Source organism: Myotis lucifugus, unplaced genomic scaffold (genome assembly GCF_000147115.1).
Source record: "Myotis lucifugus unplaced genomic scaffold, Myoluc2.0 scaffold_39, whole genome shotgun sequence".
In the NCBI taxonomy this organism is placed as follows: domain Eukaryota; kingdom Metazoa; phylum Chordata; class Mammalia; order Chiroptera; family Vespertilionidae; genus Myotis; species Myotis lucifugus.
This window is the reverse complement of record NW_005871087.1, coordinates 2,535,432-2,555,872: the sequence shown is the minus strand read 5'-3', so window position 1 is coordinate 2,555,872 and position 20,441 is coordinate 2,535,432. Positions and strand designations below refer to the sequence as shown.

Below are 20,441 nucleotides of genomic sequence, written 5' to 3'. Positions count from 1 at the left end.
GCCTCATTTGGCATATTTTTAACCCATTTATACCTTCCTGAAATTTCTCATTTGGATCCCACAACTCCTTCCTTTGCTGATCCTCTTTGCTCCCCACTCTTACTGATCATTCAGTATCTTCTTATTACACCTCTTCTGCCCACTTTTGCTCATCTTTCTCAGAGCTTAGTCTTTTTTCATTGTCTTCTCTCTGGTGATCTCATCCACTGCTCTCGCTCTTAGGAACTGAAGACTCCCAGGTCTGGTCTTCAAGTTCATAACCAGATGCACAGCTTTATAACCTGTGTTTCTAACAGCTCACTAGGTATAGCTACTGGATATCTGTATATGTTCCAAATAGGTCATTACCCTTATCAACTCTTCATAATATAAACCAAACTAATGCAAATGAAAAATAAGTATCAAATTGTTTCTTTTTTAATTCACTCTAAAATAATTTAGACTGTTAACTCCAGTTCTGTTTTTTTCTCTTCTCCAACATTCTTCATGATCAAATTGGTCATTACGTTTTATTTGATATATCTTTGAACTATAACTTCAACACTCAGCCCGTCTGCCTGCTACTTGTTGAGTTCATTCATTCACTATTATCTACCTGTGCTAAACTTTTACCTGCCTCTACTATAACTCTCCTCCAAACCATTTCCTGATGCTTTTTCAATAATTGTTTAAAAGCAAAATATGATCTTCGAAATCATCTACCTGCCAGATTTGAAGTATTTGGTGGACTTTACTATCTGCAGAACAAAATTAGGGCTTCCAAGGATGGCACGAAAAGAACTACATGGTTTGGTTCTGAAACTGAACTGGACCTTCTGTGATTCTCAGAATATCTCACACAATTTTACTTCTCTGTGTCTTGTTGTTCATGGAATTCTGTCTGCCTGGTTCTCAGGCATGGTAATCTCAATCGTAATCTCAATCTCAATCTCTCTCTCTCTCCTCCCTCCCTTCTCCTCTCCCTCCTTTTCTCCCTCCCTGTTTCCTCCCTCCCTCTCTCCCTCTCTCCCCCGCTTTCATCTTCACTCCCTCCCTCCTTTTTCTCTCTTTCTGTGTATACAGCTCTCATTTAAAGAACAACATCACATCATACCTGGCAGCGCTGGTTACACAATTAGTCATAAGAAAAGCAGTATAAGCAGTGGTTAAGAGTGCAGACTCCAGAACCAGCCTGCCCAAATACGCATCCAAAGGCTGTCATTCACCAGAAGTGGGCAAGTTGTTTGTCTTCCTCCTCTGTGAAGGAGGAGACAATAGTAACAGTACCTTTTCCTAAGACTTGGTAAGGATTAAAGGCACCCTGAATGGTATAATGTAATCATTAGTGTAAATGTGGATGCTACCATTGCAGTATATTTGATGTTCCCATGGTACATTTGAGTCTTTTTATCATGCAGCCATTGACCCTGGCATTTATTTCCCTACTGGACTATTAATGAAGGCAGGTCCCATGTCTTATTCATCTTTATAGACTGTTTAACCTAGCATTGTGCGTGCCAAGTCAGAAATAGAAATGTAACTGATGACATCTGTTTGGCTCCAGCAAGTTGGCATTAGAACCATTTCCCTTCCCGACATCAACCCACTGTGTCCCCATGTAATGCCTTAATCTGATTCTCCTTAAATACAACCTCTAGTTTCACTCAAAACATCCAAACTGCCCATGACTTTCTTATATCCTAGATTAAGAATAAAGTTTTGGAAGCCTTATACTATCCATTGTGACAAGAAAATAAACATGTTATATAGTAAAATTGAAAAGAAAGAGAGGATAGTAGCTAATTAATATTATTCATTTCATACTTAGTATAGATGATTTTAAAAATGTTTTGCTCATCTTTGGTTTCATTATCTATTTATAAAATGTGCAAAAAAAAACTAGTAGAACAATCATTTCTATGCATGTAAGATATCAAAATAACCACAAATATATTATTAATGTACTGTCCCTGGAGTAAACATTAGTCCATGCCTTTTAGAGGTATAGAATCTGATTTGGATAAGTTAGTTTATTGAGGAATCTAGCATGAATCCAGAATAAAGTATTTTATTCCCTGTTCATATTGCTGCATTTCATCTAGCAGTTAAACCTTCCTCAGGGAACAGTAACCAAACAGAGAGAGAAATATTTATTACCGTAGGAATGAAAACTGGTCCCATTTTACATAGAACAAATGATATCCAATGATACAGTTGCAACTCATTCTTACCCAGTTAATATTACTAAACACTTATTCATGCTGACTCAGTTGAGTTCAACAAACTCTTTTTCTTTAGAGTATCTATCTATTGTTCTATTTAAAATCATTTTGATGATATATGTTTGAAAAAATAAAATTTTTGCATCATATCAAGGACAATGGACATGTAGACAATTCTAGTATAAGATATAATGGAAAGGTATTGTGATAGAATCATGGAGTAGTATGAGATTTAGATATAGATTAATTTTTATATGTATAAAATATTTCTGAAAGGGTACACAAGAAATGGTGAGAACAGTTCTCAGGGGAAAGCCAGTGGAAATAGGAGTGATAGGAACTTAATTTTCACTGTTTATGGTTTTGTATTCTTTTCAAAAAGAAAAAGAATTAAGACCATAAAACCACAGAGAATAGGCATTCTAACAAGGGATTAGAAAGCTTCTTCATGGGACATGGCACTGTCTTTTTCTCTTGTAGATGCCCCATGTCATAGCTAGAGTACGTATTTGATGATTCCATGGTGTCCCGTAGCTGTATACTCAGCCATAGTGTTTTCTGAGTATCATAAGAAAATGCGTGCCTGGGTTCTCACTAGTAGCTACACAAACTGTTAAATGTTCTGAATTTTATACCCCCCACATTAATAAGCAATATGAAGCTCAAATAAATACTCCCACGTTTATCTTGGTTTTTAGCCAATGAAAAACATACATTTGTAAATGTTGACCACGGTGAATCTATGCTGTTTGCATTCGGGCAATAGAAAATGTCAGTTTTGTCATCTGCTTGGATCTATCCAAAATATTACTTTAAAAAAGTTAGTTCAATGTCCCTTCTATCTAAGGCTTTGACGGTTATAGTGAAGAAGTGTCTGGGTCACAATGGAAAAGTAAAAACCGTAGTATTTTTTTTTCAGAGGTGAACTTATGAAAATAAAATAAAAAAGTCCCTGCTTTTTCAAAGCTATTCAGTATAACTCCGTAATTTGTTATTACTGTTGCCCTCTTGCTTTTTTAACAGTCCAGTATCAAATTCCATCACTTTCAAATATGAATGTGGGAGGTGAATTACCCATCCCTCTATTCAAAACCTCATCTTCCCTGCACCTTTTTATTGGGGCACACGATGCTGTGTAGAAGGCTCTTGGATCATCTTATTTGAATAATATGCATTCTTGGGAGAGATATGGAAAAGAATGTGTTCTATAGCATTGGTTTGCTGGCTATTTTATATGGGCATTTGATAGTAAGTGATGCAGAAACCTTATCTTATTACACTAGCACAGAAATGGAATGTGAAGGGTACATTGGCATTACAATAAAAATGACCAATAACTTATTAATCTTATGCTACAGTGTTACCCTGAGGACAGCATTCACGGTTCTGACTCACAGTGTTGCCTGTAGACAGAAAAGACAAGCCAGTGCTGTTTATTTCAGTGTGCAAATAGGATTTGGTGTGATTTTCTACTGTAAAACACATTCTACCCTAGAGTTATTGATATATTCATGTTACTTTTATTGTCAGCGCACTAAGATTTCCCCATATTCCTACTGACTGCCAAGTCCCCTGAAGATGACTTTTCTACAGTCAGGATAATGTCCTGTTAGAGACCTAGACTTGCATTTTCTGGACTTGTGGCGGCCCCTTGCTTTAAATGCCAAAGAACCAAGTAACCCTTTGCATTCCTTTAAAATATTACATTTTTGAATGCCCCAGCTTAGAGTTCCATAGGCAGACCATACTTAGTTACCTTGTTTTAGCCCAGTGGTTCTCAACCTTCTGGCCCTTTAAATACAGTTCCTCATGTTGTGACCCAACCATAAAATTATTTTCGTTGCTACTTCATAACTGTAATGTTGCTACTGTTATGAATCATAATGCAAATATCTAACATGCAGGATGATCTTAGGCAACCTCTGTGAAAGGGTCGTTCGACCGTCAATGGGTTCACAACCCACAGGTTGAGAACCGCTGTTTGAGCCACTTTGGCATTTGGTATTTTGTTCATGTGAAACCTCTCTGGAAGTAACTCGTTCATATTCCTAAGGCAGGGTTTCTCAGCCTCAGCACTGTTGACATTGTGATCAGATAAGTGCTAGAGTGGGAGCTGGCCTGTGCCTTGTAGGATGTTTAGCAGCACTGCAGACCTCTACATATTAGGCGCTGGTAGCAGCCTCCTCCTCCCAACCTAGTTGTGACAACCAAAAATGTCTCTAGATCCTGCCAAGTGTCCCCTGGGGAGCAAAGCCACTTCCAAATTAGAACCACTGGGCACAGTATGAAAGGAATGCTTGTCATACACAAAATGTTATGTGAATTTTAGCCAAGAAATATCTCGTAAGAGAGTCAACTGTTCCCAGGAAAATAGTTTGTTAAAGAATTCATTCCCAGTATTCTCTTCTAGCCTTTGCAAAGCAGAATGCATATATAGCAGGTACAAATGGCATAAAGTCACGTGGTTAGAATTACCTTCGTTTTGTTATTATGGCTAACAGGTTCTGCTGAGTTTCTCTTTCCTGTTCCCCAGGAACAGAACAGCTATGCTTGAAGTTTTATTTGGATTTTTTTTTAATGTGCTGGTTATATGAAAGTCATTTTAAATCATGACAGATACATGGCAGGGTTTTTTTTTTAATATGCTGGTTATATGAAGGTCATTTTAAATCATGACAGATACATGGCAGGGACTGAGAAAGAAGAGTGATCTCTATCTCTGAGTCTTAGATGCAGTCGCAGCCTCTCTTGTCAGGGTGTAAGCAAGGGTTTCCTGTAAATTCATCTGGTTTATGTTTGGACTTGGGAAGAGCTTCTAGCGGAATACCAGAATTAGGGGATCAAGACAGTGTGCTGGTCCGTTCTTCCCAGGATATTGTTGGGGAAGATATACTCTCTGACTTTAGCAGCAGTATTGGAACTTGTTAGGAAGCATGAAATATCATTCTTGTTGGATGGCTAGGATTAGAGCAGATAGAATAAAAATGCATTCAATTTACCCCCAAGGTTCCCTCTGTTAGTATCAGTTTCCTTGGCTAGTTTCTTTATGTGTCTGCCCTCTGTTTTCCCCGTAGAATTTTCTGTAAACTCTGCCTATCAATCCGTCCTTATTGCTTTCCTTTTTAATACTCCAATTGGTACATTTTACAAAATAAACCAGCCACACTAAAATGCAATGCACAGTGCGCTCTGTTGGTGTAAGAGGCTGAAACTGGGTTTTTAATGAAAGTTAATCACCACGTGGGGAATGGGAAGGACTGTGTGTGGAATGGTCATGAGTGCCTCTCATGTGATTATGAGCCCAAAATACATCCTTCTGTTCAATGCCTCATAAGTAAGACTTGTCAAAGATAAGAGCTAAAGAAGATTTTTAAATGCAAACCATGATTTTTGTGGAAAAAGGGCTGTTTTCCCTAGTTACTAAGACCTATGCATGCTTAGAAAGCGTGTATTAGTTAAGTTTCCAGGAAGCATTTATAAATATGTGATGCTGGCCTATCTTCTCTGGATCCTCCCCCTGTTTCCTACAGGTTTAGGGGCCCATCTTCTATTCTTCCACCATCTTGGCACTGGCCAGCCTGTCCTGTAATCATTACTTATTTCCCAAGCTGCCCTGTGTTCATTGGTTCATTTAACCTATAGTTATGTATCTACTATGTCTCAGTCCCTGTTCTAGACAACAAAGTCAGTGTGTCCTCAACATTCTTGAAGCTGTCAGACTAGAGGGAAAAATAGTCAATGCATGCATTATATTAGTCAGCTCAGCTTCCATAACAAAATACCATTGATTGAATGGTTCTAAACAACAGAAATTTATTTTCTCACAGTTTTGGAGGCTAGAAGTCCAAGATCAGTGTCTGGCAGATTCCTTTCTGATGAGGACTCTATTCCTGGCTTGTAGATGGCTGCCTTCTCACTGTGCCTTCACGTGGCATTTTCTCCATGTATATGTGTGGAGAGAGAGAGAGATAGACAGAGAAGAGAGAAGAGAGAAGAGAGAGAAAGGGAGAGGGAGAGGGAGAGGGAGAGGGAGAGGGGGAGAGAGAGAGAGAGAGAGAGAGAGAGAGAGAGAGAGAGAGAGAAGAGAGAGAACTCAATAGTGTCTTTTCTTATAAGGACACTAATCCTTTCAGATCAGGACCCCACTCTCTTGAGCTCATTTTAATCTTAATTGCTTCTTTAGAGGCTCCATCTCCAAATACTGTATAACCGCACTGGGAGTTAGGATGTCGATACGAATTTTGGAGGGACATACATTCAGCCCATAAGATGTATCTAATTGTTTTTTTTACTAGTTCAGATAGTGATAAGAGCAATGAAAAAAAATTGTTAGAGGAAAGGAATAAAGAACAATGGGGACAGAGATGATGGCTACTACTTTAGCCACAGGCCTCTCTGAAGAAGTGAAAGTTGAGTGATATTAGTAATGAGTAAGAGGTAACCTTGGGGAGATTTAGGGAAGTGAACATTCTAGTTGGAGAGAATTATAAGGTCAGTGATCCAAGATGGGAGTGAGAATGACAGGACCATGGGACAAAAGAAGGTTTGTACAGTTGGATCCTAATTGGCTAGGGGGAGAGGAGTAAGAGAAAATATTAGAGAGGGCAATAGACTCGTTTTGCTAGCCAGTACTAAGAATTCAACTTTTATTCTCATTGCAATGGAAAGCTATTGGAAGGTTTTAGAATGATTCATGTACAGATAAGATTCGATTTCAATGGCTAAATAGAGAAAATCCAAGGAATGTTTTAGAGTCTTCCCCATCTTTGGTACACATAGTATATGCTCAATAAATTTTTTTAAACGTGGAAGTATGGCTGTTTTCTTACATAGTAATTGAGTTCTTTTAAACATCAGGTTTATTAGTTACAATTTACATAGAATATATATTCATTCTTTATAGTGTACAATTCTATGAGTTCTGGCAAACACATAGTCATTCAAGCACCAAACAATCAAGATATAGAAGAATTACATCACTTCCCCAAACTCCCTCCTGTGTTATTGTAGTCAACCCCTTCACCCAACCCCAGCCTTTGGCATCCACTGATCTCTTTTCTGCCTTTATCGTTATGCATTTTCTATATTGTGATAAAAATGGAACTATAAAATATAGAGTCTTTTGAGTCTGACTTCTTTAGCATAATCCACTCAAGATTCATCATATTAAATGAATCAGTAGTTATTTCCTTTTTATTGCTGAATAGCTGTCCAACATACAGATGTACCAGTTTGTTTATTGACTCAGTTAAAGGATATTTGGCTTGTTTCCAGCCTTTGGGGAGTATCAATAAACCTGCTATAAACATTTGCATTAAGGATTTTGTGCAGACATATGTTTTCATTTATCTTTAGTTAATATCTACCAGTGGGGCTGTTGGGTTATATGTGATGTGCATGTTTAACTTTATAAGAAACTTCCAACCTGTTTTTCACAATGGCTGTACCATTCTGCATTTCCACCAGCAATGAACGAGAGTTGTACTTTCTCTGATTTCCTGCTAGCACTAGTATTGTCATTTTATTATAAATTGCCCATTCTAATAGGTATGTAGTCAATAGATTTTTTTCAAACTGCACAACTATAAATTCGGAGGTCTGGTGGGTATGAATAGAAGGATTAAATGTGTAAGGAATAATTTTTAGCTATATCTTAACCAAAATAATATGATGTTATAATCCTTCTTGAGAGCTAGTAAAATAAATTTGACACTATAGTTCCACAATACTTGCTTGGAGACTCTTATAGAATATCGGCTAAAGAATTTACTCCTTAAATGGCAACCTTGAAGTCTAGCCTTCCTATATTCAATGTGAGATCTTGTGGAATGCATCCTTAGAAAGGTAACCCATGAGATTTTCTCTATTAAAATATCGGGGACTCCTGAGGTGTAATGAAGCTTTTGTCCCCAAAAGTCCAACCTCAGTCATACTTTTTTTTAAAAAATTAAAAGTAGTTGACTTTTACTAACAGTATGGCAAAGTAAAATAATGATTTCATTCTCCCTGATACACATTTTCCCAATATATCTTCCCATCAGTGAAATACTCAGTCATAGGCAACTCCATCATGGTTTTGTCTGTTCTTAGTCTGGCCACTCCAGCATTTCACTTACCAGGGAGACATGAAGGAGGAAACATGATTTTCAATCTGGCTGGAGAATTTGAGCACTGGGTACCTTGTGGATTCTAGGGCGACATCTGAGCAAAGATGGGTATGTCACTGATCTCAGTATCTAGAATCTATTCTTCAGTAGATCCCTAGAAGGATAATCTTCCTCTGATTTGTGAAGTCGTGATCTGCTCAGTATCATTCTACAATTGTTCAATGAAGAGGCATGAAGGACTAGAACACTCAATGCTTTTTACAGAGTCTACAGGAGTATATCACATACGTCCAGAATCTCCACCAACACCATGACTGCATCTCTACCTAGACACCAATTGTCCACTTCCCTTTTCACAGAGAAAGTATTTAGCTTAGATTTTGCATGAGGGTATGTTGCATACCTCACACAAGTTATCCAGAACTCTTGGAGCTGATTCTGTTTCTTCAATGAAAAGATATAGATGCAACTTGTGTTTATGTAACACCAGCCTCCTTTAGAAAGCTTGGTACTATCATTTTGCCCTTCTTTCCAAAGAACTTTAAAATGGCATCACCTTTCCAAACAAAACAGTGCCTGTTGCTTTTCTCCCCCTGTTGGTGAAAACACAGTTACACTCACCCGGCATAAGAGATTTTGTGTGGCCAATTTGATGAGATGACTCCAAGTTGTCATGTCTGTTCAGAACGACTTATTTCTCTTAGTGGAATCCAATCCAACAAACCTCCTGGATGCTCCTGTTCAGAGTTGGTGGGCGAACGTGAGGGTGGAACTCTGTCTTCCCCAGGAGTGCTTGGTAGCATTTGCTGAGCGGCCAGGCATTCGGCAGCTGTATGAACCTTCTTCTTTTGTTGTTGTTTTCTGTTTGCAGATTTTATTCTTCACCGTACAGTATTGCAACCAACCGCATGATTCCACAGACATCTATCACGCCATTCATTGCTGCTTCCCCTGTCTCCACATACCAGGTATGTCCGATTCCCCGCCCCTCAGGAGAGATCTCTCTTGCCAGTGATAATCGCCATAGAGGCCAAGACACAGTAGAACCTTTAAAAATCGCCCTCGCACACTTGACTCACGTCCTGATGTGGTAATGCTCAAATCACCAATTAGTCTACACTTTCAAGGGCTTGTTCGCATCTATTTCACTGAGTAGTAAAATCCACCGTGCTTTTCATTCTTCTGAGAGAACACCTGCTGAGTTTGTCATGATTATGCCACTTCCCAGACAACGTTAGTACCGCTGTCTTTCTTACCACCGAGAAATGATTTTGTTTGCTGTCTGTTATTTTGGTTGTCACGCTTCCCAGTGTGTCTTTTCTAAAAGCACATTCCTCGCATTCCCTGCCCTCACTCCGGCATGTTTTACCATTGTCATCTCATTTTGTCACAGTTGTCCTGTGTATCCATGTAAAACGACATGGACTGATGTTCAATCAGTTTCCCCAGGAAATAAGAAAAGATTATCAAAGTGGTAAAGAGTGATTTCTCCTGTCTGTTCTGACTTCCTATGTTCTCAGTTCCTAAAGAGCCCAAGGAGACCTCAGGGGTTCCACATGTTGAAACACAAGAAAATCCGAGAATCGGTGTGTGTCCTAAACCAGATGCTGTAGCCAGTTAACTCTATGTACACAGGTGGATTGAAATAGTCACACTTCTCCCTTAAAAACGACTTCTTGTCTTATTTCTTTTGACTTATCAACTATGTGATACCACTCCCTGCTTCTCTTTCCCTCATATTGTTCCTCAGACAAGTCTTCTTAATTCTAAAAAGAAATCGCTATCCATGTAACATAGAGCCTCTAGTGTCATTTTTTAAAACTCTGGAGAAAGAGAAAAGAGCGAGAGAGAGAATGCAAGAGCATGCACGCCATGTGTTTCTCTGTCTTGTGCAGATGGCGGGGGTGGGGGTGGGGGTTTTACAATGGGTAACCCTGATGCTGCTGACTGCTCCTAATTCAGTTAAGCGTCACCTTATTCAGCCACTACATACTTCATCTCGGGGCGCCCCAGTTGTCAGAGCATCAAACTCGAGACTACGCACATATTTCCTTAGCGGATCCCCCCCGACGCAGTTCATGTTCATTCATTTCCTGCACTTAGATTCTTCATACATGTTGGTGGGCGAACAGAATACACTTGCGTGTGAATTGCATCCGAGGGTCTCTGAATGGCTGACTTCCTAATTGCCTTTCCCTGGGACCCCCGAGGCCCCGTGCAGGTGCTGTTCCCTTTTCGTTCCTCAGGCAGGCCTGCCTGGTTGTAATGTGTATTTGGGGCTTTTTTTTTAACCTTTTTTTCCCCCCTAATCTTGGCCTCTGTTTCAGCCAAGACCACCCATTGAGCCCCAGTGTGGAGCACTTTGGTGACATGAATAAAACATCCACAGAAAAGTGACTTTACTTGGGAGGGCTCCTAAGTGGAATTTAACCCCAGCTCTCTTTTCTCATAAAAGGAATTAGAGCAATTTCCTATGTTGTTGATTCTTGCCTTTCAACACTTCTTCCTTTTTTTTTTTTTTAAATCTAAATGGCATTGGCAATTTTGCTTGTGTGAGTATACTGAAAACAAAATCTTTAAGGTTCTTTATGTGACAAACAGCTCTTCAAGTTGACGTTCGCATTTGGCTGACAAGGCCCATTTCAGAACAGTTGGCTCAAATACTCATTTATATTTACATACCAGTTACTATGAAAGAAAAAATATTACAAACTCGCTTAACTTGGGTAGATCCCAGAGCATTTTCCCCAATTTTTGGTTGATCTATTTAACTCTTACCCCAGCTTTTACCGCTTGGACTTATTTCCAAGATGAGAATCACTTGAGAATTTGAAGTTCAAACAAATGACAGAAAAAAAGGAAGTCTTAGCATAAACACTTGCTTCCTTAGTATTTGCCTGGGTATCCCTGAGAGTTGACCTTTAAATAGGAGGTCCCTGAGGCTACCTGATACTTTAGTCTCTAGCACCATCCTCAAAATATGCTCCAGGTCCCAGCCTGGTCCATGTGGGCACTGCAGCCAGCTCCAGTGAATCAGGAATTTGCTTTACATTTTATCATGTTTCAGGGACCAAATGAATCAGGTCCAAGAATGTGCTTTCTATCCTTAGTTTTGAGCACTAATTAGCTCAAAATCAGATGGACTCCACTTTTTTATGATCAAGTGTGACTCCACTGAACGCAAGAACCAAGTTCTCTCTGTGATTGCTTTGTGCTAATAAATGCTGTTTGATGCATAGGTCCAGAGTACTTCATGGATGCCTCATCCGCCATACGTTATGCAACCAACAGTAAGTGTTCTCAGTCACCTGAGGCTAAATATTTCTATTATCCAAGTGCAAGCTTTTGTAATGCATAGAAGCTTTGGGGTAAAGCTTTTGTTATATTTTATACCTCTTTCAGGCAGCCATATTTTCCAGATAAAAGCTGTTCCTGAAATTCTACAAAAGCATGTACAATAGATAGAGATAGATGAGATAGAGATAGATAGAGATAGAGATAGAGATAGAGATAGAGATAGAGATAGAGATAGAGAAACTTGCTTGGAGGAAGTATCAGTCATAACAGTCAATCTCAAAAATTGATGTCTACTATTTGTTATGAATAGGGAATTTCTACTTCATGCAGGAACTCTGAGCTCTAAACAAGTAAATCCATTATTGGAGAAAAGCCTATTTTCCTTCTCCTTCTCCTTCTGTTATGCTTTGTTTTCTTCAAATGCAGCTTGGTGTGCTTTGGGAGTGAGTTTCAGGATCACGGCCAAGTGTTATCTCAAAGCAATATATTTAAAATAGGAAGTTCGTTGTCTATTAATAGATGGAAATATATAGATAGATAGCAATGTTGCCAGGTAATTTTTATATTAACTAACTAGAGGCCTTCTCTTCTTCTTTTGTGGAAAGTATCTTCCAAAAATATTCAGACTCTATTTTCTACTTGCTAGATTTTCCATTTTGCGAAACAATATTACATCAGTCCCAAATGAAAAATATTACATATTCCATTAGAACCTTGACTGAAGGCTAATGATTTCATTTGTCTTTGTCTAGTTCTTCCAGGTTTTCTAGCTCTGTAGAAGTACAAGATAGATTTCGATAGCAATACACTCATGGGAGTGTGAGTTAGGGGAGGAGCCTGAGACTGAGAGCTGTGTGACACGGCCTCTGGTGTGCTCTTCTGGGTATGCTCACATGTGTGCCTTTGTTTCCTTACCTGTCACTGTACTTGGCAGGGTGTGGGGGAGAATCAAGAGCATATGTGAAAATAACTTTTTAAGTATGACATGCTATACATTATTATTACCATTATCCTTATTATTATTAGATCTATATATTGTGCAGAGAAGAAACAATGCTATATTTTTAGTCTTTTAAAAGCTAAATATGAGTAAGGTAGCACATATTAATGACCAGGAACCTAAATGCACAGGCATCCATTTCCTGGACTCAAAGGATCACAGCACCTGGTTTTCATACTTGAACTTCCTCCACTTTTTACAAATAAGGAACATTTCATGTTGCTCCTAATGTTTTGATAGTTTGTTTTTTATTTAAAGAATAAAATATATGTAGCCTACTACAGCAGAACTTTAGACCATATTTTGCAAATCCTTCTCTTTGCTCTTATTTCCACACCTTGAGGGCTTCCTGAGTTCATCTGGCGTAAGTTCTATAAATCATACCAACATAGAATGAATCCAAGATACACTTTTCTGTCCAAGTCATGAGGCAGAATTCAATATATGCTGCCAAACCAATGTATAGCACAGTCTGAGCCAACACAGGAAAAGAGAAGATGTTCTGCCAAGTTCTAAAGAGTAGACTTTTGAGAAAGAAACAACTACCTTCAAAAAAAATAGTGTGTTCATCTATAGAGCACTAATGCTAGCTTAGTCCTCACACTGAGGTTAAGTATCATCTCATTGTGGCCAAAAGGAATGCACATCTGGCAAGAAAATCTGAATATTTTGCCAGATGTCAAAGTATGCGAGACTTTACAGTATTTCTAGAGCTGTGAGGAGAAGAGGAGATGTTTGTATGTGTCTATTTCAGCTATCACTCAGGACCTTAGAAATTTTTCATTATCACCTCCTCACCCCAGCAGAGCTTCAACCCCATTTTTGAATGCATTATTTCTTATATATCTTACTCTAGCAATCGGGATGTGTGTGTGTGTGTGTGTGTTGGTGTTGGTTCATTCGCCCCCTTGGATCTTTCTTGCTATGGCTCAGTGATATCTTATCACTCCCCATGACCAGACTGTGCATCATGTTTGAACTTAGGTCACTTGGTTTAAAATGTAGTGTCTGTGGCTGGGGCAAATTCCTAGAAAAAGGAGTGGCTGGGCCACCCACCACTTTGTTGTCTTTAACATGGAAAAATGGGCTGAACAGTGTCATGGAAACACAGAGTTTATACCACAATATTTGCCCAGCAACAGCCTTACTGGTTGTCTAGATTGTATAAATCACCCAACTGGTCTTAGCTTCATCATCAAAGTGAGAGTTAAGTTAATCACTCTAAGTACAAAAGTGCTTAAGCAACATAAGGCAATGAAACAAAATACCTGAATCTAAAAATCTATTTATTTATATAAATAAATAAATAAACTGCACATTATGCCTTAGATTAACCCAATTAAACAAAATGAGTATTAGTATAGAAAAAAATTAAGAATACACAATGATTACCTATTTCTACCACATTCATACTATGAATTTAGTGGAGACACCTCTGTGGTTATGCAGAAGACAAATTGCTTAGATTGGGACTTCATTTACTTACTGAACCATTCAATACCTGACACTTTGAAAAAAGGCTCATGGCCCTAGCTGGTTTGGCTCAGTGGATAGAGCATCGGCCTATGGACTGAAGAGTCCCAGGTTTGATTCTGGTCAAGGGCACATGCCCTTGTTACAGGCTCGATCCCCAGTAGGGGTGTGCAGGAGACAGCTGATCAGTGATTCTCTCTCATCATTGATGTTTCTATCTCTCTCTCCCCCTCCCCCTTTCTCTCTGAAATCAATAAAAAAAAAATAAAATAAAAAAATAAAAAAGGCCCATTGATCCCTGGCCATTTGCTCAGTGGTTAGAGCAGTGATGGCGAACCTATGACACGCATGTCAGAGGTGACATGCTAACTCATTTTTTTGGTTGACTTTTCTTTGTTAAATGGCATTTAAATATATAAAGTAAATATTAAAATATAAGTCTTTGTTTTACTATGGTTGCAAATATCAAAAAATTTCTATATGTGACACGGCACCAGAGTTAAGTTAGGGTTTTTCAAAACGCTGACACGCCGAGCTCAAAAGGTTCACCATCACTGGGTTAGAGCATCAGCTCTTGGTCCAAAGGTCTCGGGTTCAATTCCCAGTCAAGAGCACATGCCTCAGTTGCAGGTTTGATCCCCAGCCCAGTTGGGTGTGTGCAGAAGGCAACCAATCAATGTGTCTCTCCTGCATCTATGTTTCTCTCTCCTCCCCTCCCTTCCACTCTCTCTTCCTAAAGATCGATGGAAAATACATATCCTCAGGTGACGATTTTTTTTTTAAAAAAAGGCTCATTGAGTACCTCTTGGAATCTACCAATAGATTCAAGGTATCAGTATCAACAGCTCTCAAATATGTTGCCCTAATTCAGATTCGCTTCCAGCTTTTCTATTCTCTTGCATTTTCTCTTCCACCGTTTTAAGAAAATCTCATCTATAAGCTCTAAGTGTTACAGTCATATTTCCCCGCCATCACTAGGAATGCGACTTCCTTATTGGAGCCCAAAGCCTGGCAGGTTCTTGTTTAGTCTTGACTCAAAGGACTCTGAGATCTTAACCAGGTTTCTGGGTGCTTGTGGACAGTTTGAAAGCAGCCTCTGGTCTTCATCAGGGCCAAAAAGGAGTAGCCACATCTGTAAGAGAGAAATAAACTGATGCAAAGAAGGAGAGGGGTCGGTAGTCCAGGGATGAGAGAAGAATAGAAAGCAGAGCATAGAACTGAAGCTTGCCATTTAAGTTTCCTTCTTCAGAGACTGAATTTTCTAAGTTGCATGTAATGTACTTTTCCCTACTTTTAGACATAAGATGCTGAGAGGCTTTTCACGTTTGTGAAAGGGGGGATAAGTCTCCTTGGCTGCATTACAACCATCACACTGGTGTTGGTGCAAGAAAACCAGTGCTCTGTCATTTACCGGCCCCTGATCGGGTCCCTTGGAAAGTTGTCAGACCCCACTTAGGGCAGCAAGAGTGTTTGTGTTTGCACTTTGTTGAAATTCACCTGAGCAGACACTGAGGAGCGAGCACTGTTGGAGGAAATTAGGAATTTGCTTTTTGCTGCGAGGAAGTAAAAATGCTGACTTTGTCAACGCCATCAGCTATTTGTCCCTGCTTCTCCGAGCAGGGTTCTGTACTATACTCTCACGCTGACAGAATTTTAATAGATGATGGATTGCACCCAGTATCTGCTCTGCATAGCAGCATGTCACAGTGGAATCTCAGATGGATTCACAATTGAAATTCCTGTGTTGCAAGATGCCGGATATTTTGTTAAAGCTGTGCTGACAAGGAGAAAAGATGAGCGTTCCCAAGAAGGAGCCTGGTTCCATCTTTTGAAAATTTTATTTAGGGTCTCGTGACTCGTAAATCTCCCGTTCTTCACATGGGCAGCATTACTTCCTCTTGAGGAGAAAGGCCAGCTTTCATTGTTACTCAATTACAAATCGGTTATCTAATTACAGCATTGTAAGAAATGCTGGATGCCCTCATTGAATCATTGCATGATTTGTTGCTTTGCTTGGCTAAATAATGATTTTTGATAAACCATAAGTTCACAGCTAAAGAGTAAATACAAACTCTACAAGGCTGAGCAAGGAAACTCCAGAATACTTGATTTGGTCCTTTTATTCCCCTGCACACTAGTATGACCTGAGGCTTAATTTTAGAGGTGTGTCCCCCAAGTTGGCAGGTGTATGTTCTGTAAAAGCACATCACCAAATTTGGAAAAGAGTATTTAAATCCTTAGAATTCTGTTCAGAAAGCAAGGTTTTTGATATTCTCCTTTTACACCAAGACCCGAGCTGAGCAAAAATCCTAACCCTCATAGTATCATTATCAAAGTCGATGCTTTTGCTCTTTAAGTAGTTAACCAGGCAAGCATATCTCCAGGCCAGGTTGTGTTTTTTTAAGGACTTAGCAAAAAGAAAATGATAGCAACTCTAACCCATATGTACCATCATAACAGCAGATAACTCAAATGAGTGAGAATAAATTTGGGAGGAGCAGCTTCTTTTGAGTATCACCTCTTTTTAAGGTGGGGTAAAGCGAACTTGAACAAATCATTTCCACAGAAAGTCTCTTAGACATCTTAACTACTGTCAAACAAACAAACAAAAACAATAGTGCTGACTTTGCTGTTGTTAAATGTAGCTTCCAAATTCTGCAATAAGTTTTCAAAAATAATCTAAAGTGACTTTAGAAAAAAATACTTTAAACAACGAAGTTCAAGGTCCAGCATTCAAAAGTGCATAGAGCATAAAAGACTTTCCACTCATCAGTGCTACCCTCCAGAAGTAAACTTTGCCACAACTCTGTATGTCACCATCCAGTTTTTGTATGAATATGAAAGGATATGTGTACATCTGGATATACTAGTATACAAGATCAATATATAGATATTGTATTACAATGTAATAGAATGTCCTGAATGCCATTACATGATTTACACACAGGCCTATGTCATTTTTAAGAAAATGTCATACTATGCAATTATATAAATGCACCAAAAGGTATTTAATCAATTTCTTAGTCATAGTCATTTAAGTTGCTTCTAGTAATCGCTCAATAAACTCAAAATTAATATTGAGCACTTATGAGAAAATATAGGATGAATTGATAGCATAAAAGGTATGTGCACTTTAAATTTGTTATACATTATTGTCAGCTTGCACTATGAGTGAGAGTGTTTGCATCCCTGTGGTCTCAATTAGCACTGTGTAATCTCAAGTTTCAAATACCTAGTTAATGTGATAAATAGTGAATGGTATGGTGTTAATGTTGGTTAGGCTCTTTAAGATTAAAAACAGGTTATTTTTTTTTCTCTGAGTCCTAGAAGACCTGAGTTGCTTTTTATATGTTTATTGACCGATTTTTTTTTTCTTTTTCTCTGAGCTCCAAGTTCCTTTAGTTTGCTCGTTTATCTTCTAGGATATTAAGCTCTTCTTATTTTTTAAAAGATCTTATTACAATCAATAAGTTAACATTGTAATGGACAATCTATATATTTTCGTAGTTTGCTTTGAATTTAATTTTATAGTGTTCATCATACTAAATACTTAGTATTTACCAGTTTTTCCCTTTAGAACAAGGTCAAGAAACCTTTTCTGTAAGGAGCCAAACCATAAACATTTTCAGTTTTGTGACCCATATGGTCTCTCTGTCACACCTAGGCATTTTTGTGGCTGTAGTGTGAAAGCAGCCATAGATAATACATAAATGAATAGGCATGGCTGAGTTCCAATAAAACTTTATTTACAGAAACAGATGAGGGCCACATTTGGCTCCTAAGCTATATTTTGCCAGTCCCTGCTTTAGAACATCTGGACTCCATGCAAAATACCTTATTAACTACAGTGATTTAAAACACCATATGGTTTTGTTTGTTTGGCGGTTTTTATTGTTGTAGCTTTTCTGTTTTGACTTCAGTAAATTTTTAAAAATTGAGATATAATTGACATACAACAATGCATCATCATGTGTTTTATTATTGTGTTCATAGTACGTTTTATTTTAAATTTTTGTTTCTCTTGGAGTTTATTTGTAATATGGGATGAGAGAATGATCCAACTCTCCTCCCCAAATGGGTAATGGATTATCATAGACAACTTGTACCATATACATCATCTATGTTTTTCCACTGATATAAAATTTTATGCCAAATTTTTCATAGAATAAATCTCTTTAGATCTTTGGTTCTGTGTGTTTTTTCACTGTATTCTATTCTGTTGATCTATTGTAATACCATGTTTTGGACAGGACTTGTCCCAATATTGTTATTTTCTTATTTCTTAGTAATTTTCTAGCTACGGTTTGTTTCTCAATAATTCTTCTACCTATTTCAAATTTCCAGAATAACTTTAGTAGTAGTTTGTGAAGTTAAAAACAAATCCACTAAAATTTTTATTGGGATCACTTTGAATTTATATATTAACTTATGACAAACTTAAGAATACGACATATTTACAGCATTCAATTTTTCTAAGAGAAAATGTCTTTGCATTTACTCACGATTTTTCTAACTTTATTGAGGCATAATTGACAAATAAAAGTGTCAGATACTTAAGTGTACATCATTGTGATTTGATACATTGTGAAAGGGTTCCCGCCATGTAGGTAATTAATACATCCATCATCTCACTTATTTTGTGTCTGTGTTTGTGTGTGTATGTAGATGTGTGTGTGTGTGTGTGTGTGTGTGTGCGTGAGAGAGAGAGAGAGAGAGAGAGAGAGAGAGAGAGAGAGAGTCCATTAAGTTCTACACTCTTAGCAAATTTCAAATATATAATACAGTGTTTACAACTATAGTCACCATAATTTACATTAGATACTCAGATCTTATTAATCTTATAGCTGAAAATTGGTATCCTTTTACCAACTTCTCCCTATTTCTCCTTCCCAGTCCCCAACACCTGGCAACCACTTTTCTACTCTCTGTTTCTATGAGTTTGAATTTATGTATTTATGTATTCATTCATTCATTTTAGTTTCCACATACAAGTGTTACTATGCAGTATTTGTCTTTCTCTGCCAAACTTATTTCACTTAGTATAATGTCTTTAAAGTCCATCCATGTCATCACAAATGGCAGGATTTTCCTCTTTCTTTTGGCTGAATAATAGGTCCATTATATTTATTTATATATATCACTTTGGAATCCTGTCTTTATTTCCTTGTATATAAACCCAGAAGTGGGATCCTGGATCATATGGTGGTTGTATTTTTAATTTTTTGAGGAACCTTCACACTATTTTTCATAGTGGCTGCCTCAGTTTACATTCCCACCAACATTGCACGAGGGTTTCCTTTCTCCACACCTTTGTCAATACCTGTTATCTCTTCACTTTTTGATAATAGCCATTCTCACGGTGTGATGTGATATCTCTCTGCAGTTTTGATTTGCATGTACACCGCTGATTAATGATGTTGAGCACCTTTTTATGTACCTATTGGCCATTTTTATGTCTTTGGAAAAATGCCTAATTAATTTCTCTGACCATTTTAAAAATCAGGTTTCGTTTTTTTGTTTTGTTTTGGTTTTGTTTTTTTTTGCTATTGAGTGGTATGACTTCTTTATGTACTTTGGATATTAACCCCTTATAAGATATATAATTTGAAAATATTTTCTCTCACTTAATAAGTTGTCTTTTCATTTTGTTGATGGTTTCCTTTGCTATGCAGAGGCTTATCAGTTTGGTGTAGTGCCATTTGTTTATTATGCTTTTGTTGCCTTTGTTTTTTGTTTGTTTGTTTGTTTTGGTGTCAAATCCAAAAAAATTATTGCAAGGCCAATGTCAAGTTTACTCCTTATGTTTTCTTCTAAGAGTTTTACAGTTGCAGGTCTAATGTTTAAGTCTTTAATTCATTTTGAGTTTATTTTTGTGTCCAGTAAAAGATAGAGATTCGGTTTCATTCTTTTCATGTGATTATCCAGTTTCCCTATTTATTGAATATTTGTAGCTCCTTTGTTTTAAATTAATTGATCATATATTTTGGGTTTATTTCCTGGGCTCTTTATTCTGTTTCATTCATCTGTATGTCTGTTTTTATGCCAATGCCATATTATTTTGATTACTATAGCTTTGTAGTATAGTTTGAAATCAGGAAGTATATGACTCCAACTATGTTCTTTTTCAATATTGCTTTGACTATTTAGGGGCTTTTTTTTGGCTCCATATAAATTTTAGGATTGCTTGTTCTATTTCTGTGAAAAGTGCCATAGAAATTATAATAGGGATTACATTGAATACGTGGATTCCTTTGGGTAGTATGGTTATTTAAACAATAATAATTTCTTCCAACCCATGAGCACAAAATAGCTTCCTCATTATTTTTGCTTTCCTCAATTTTTTCATCCATATATATATATATA

General features: G+C 37.7%; 1 protein-coding gene across 11 annotated transcripts in view; it reads left to right on the top strand.

Moving 5' to 3' along the window:
* The window catches only part of RBMS3 (RNA binding motif single stranded interacting protein 3), a 606,121-nt gene that overhangs the window by 481,566 nt on the left and 104,114 nt on the right, over positions 1–20,441 (top strand). For 6 of the 11 annotated variants that reach the window (XM_006087592.3, XM_006087588.3, XM_023752955.1 and 3 more), the window contains 2 exons: positions 9,180–9,276; positions 11,548–11,598. In XM_006087592.3, the coding sequence (XP_006087654.1) occupies positions 9,180–9,276; positions 11,548–11,598 (148 nt within the window). The remainder of the gene's footprint in view (positions 1–9,179; positions 9,277–11,547; positions 11,599–20,441) is intronic. The other 5 variants (XM_023752958.1, XM_006087595.3, XM_023752956.1 and 2 more) reach the window with 1 other exon arrangement.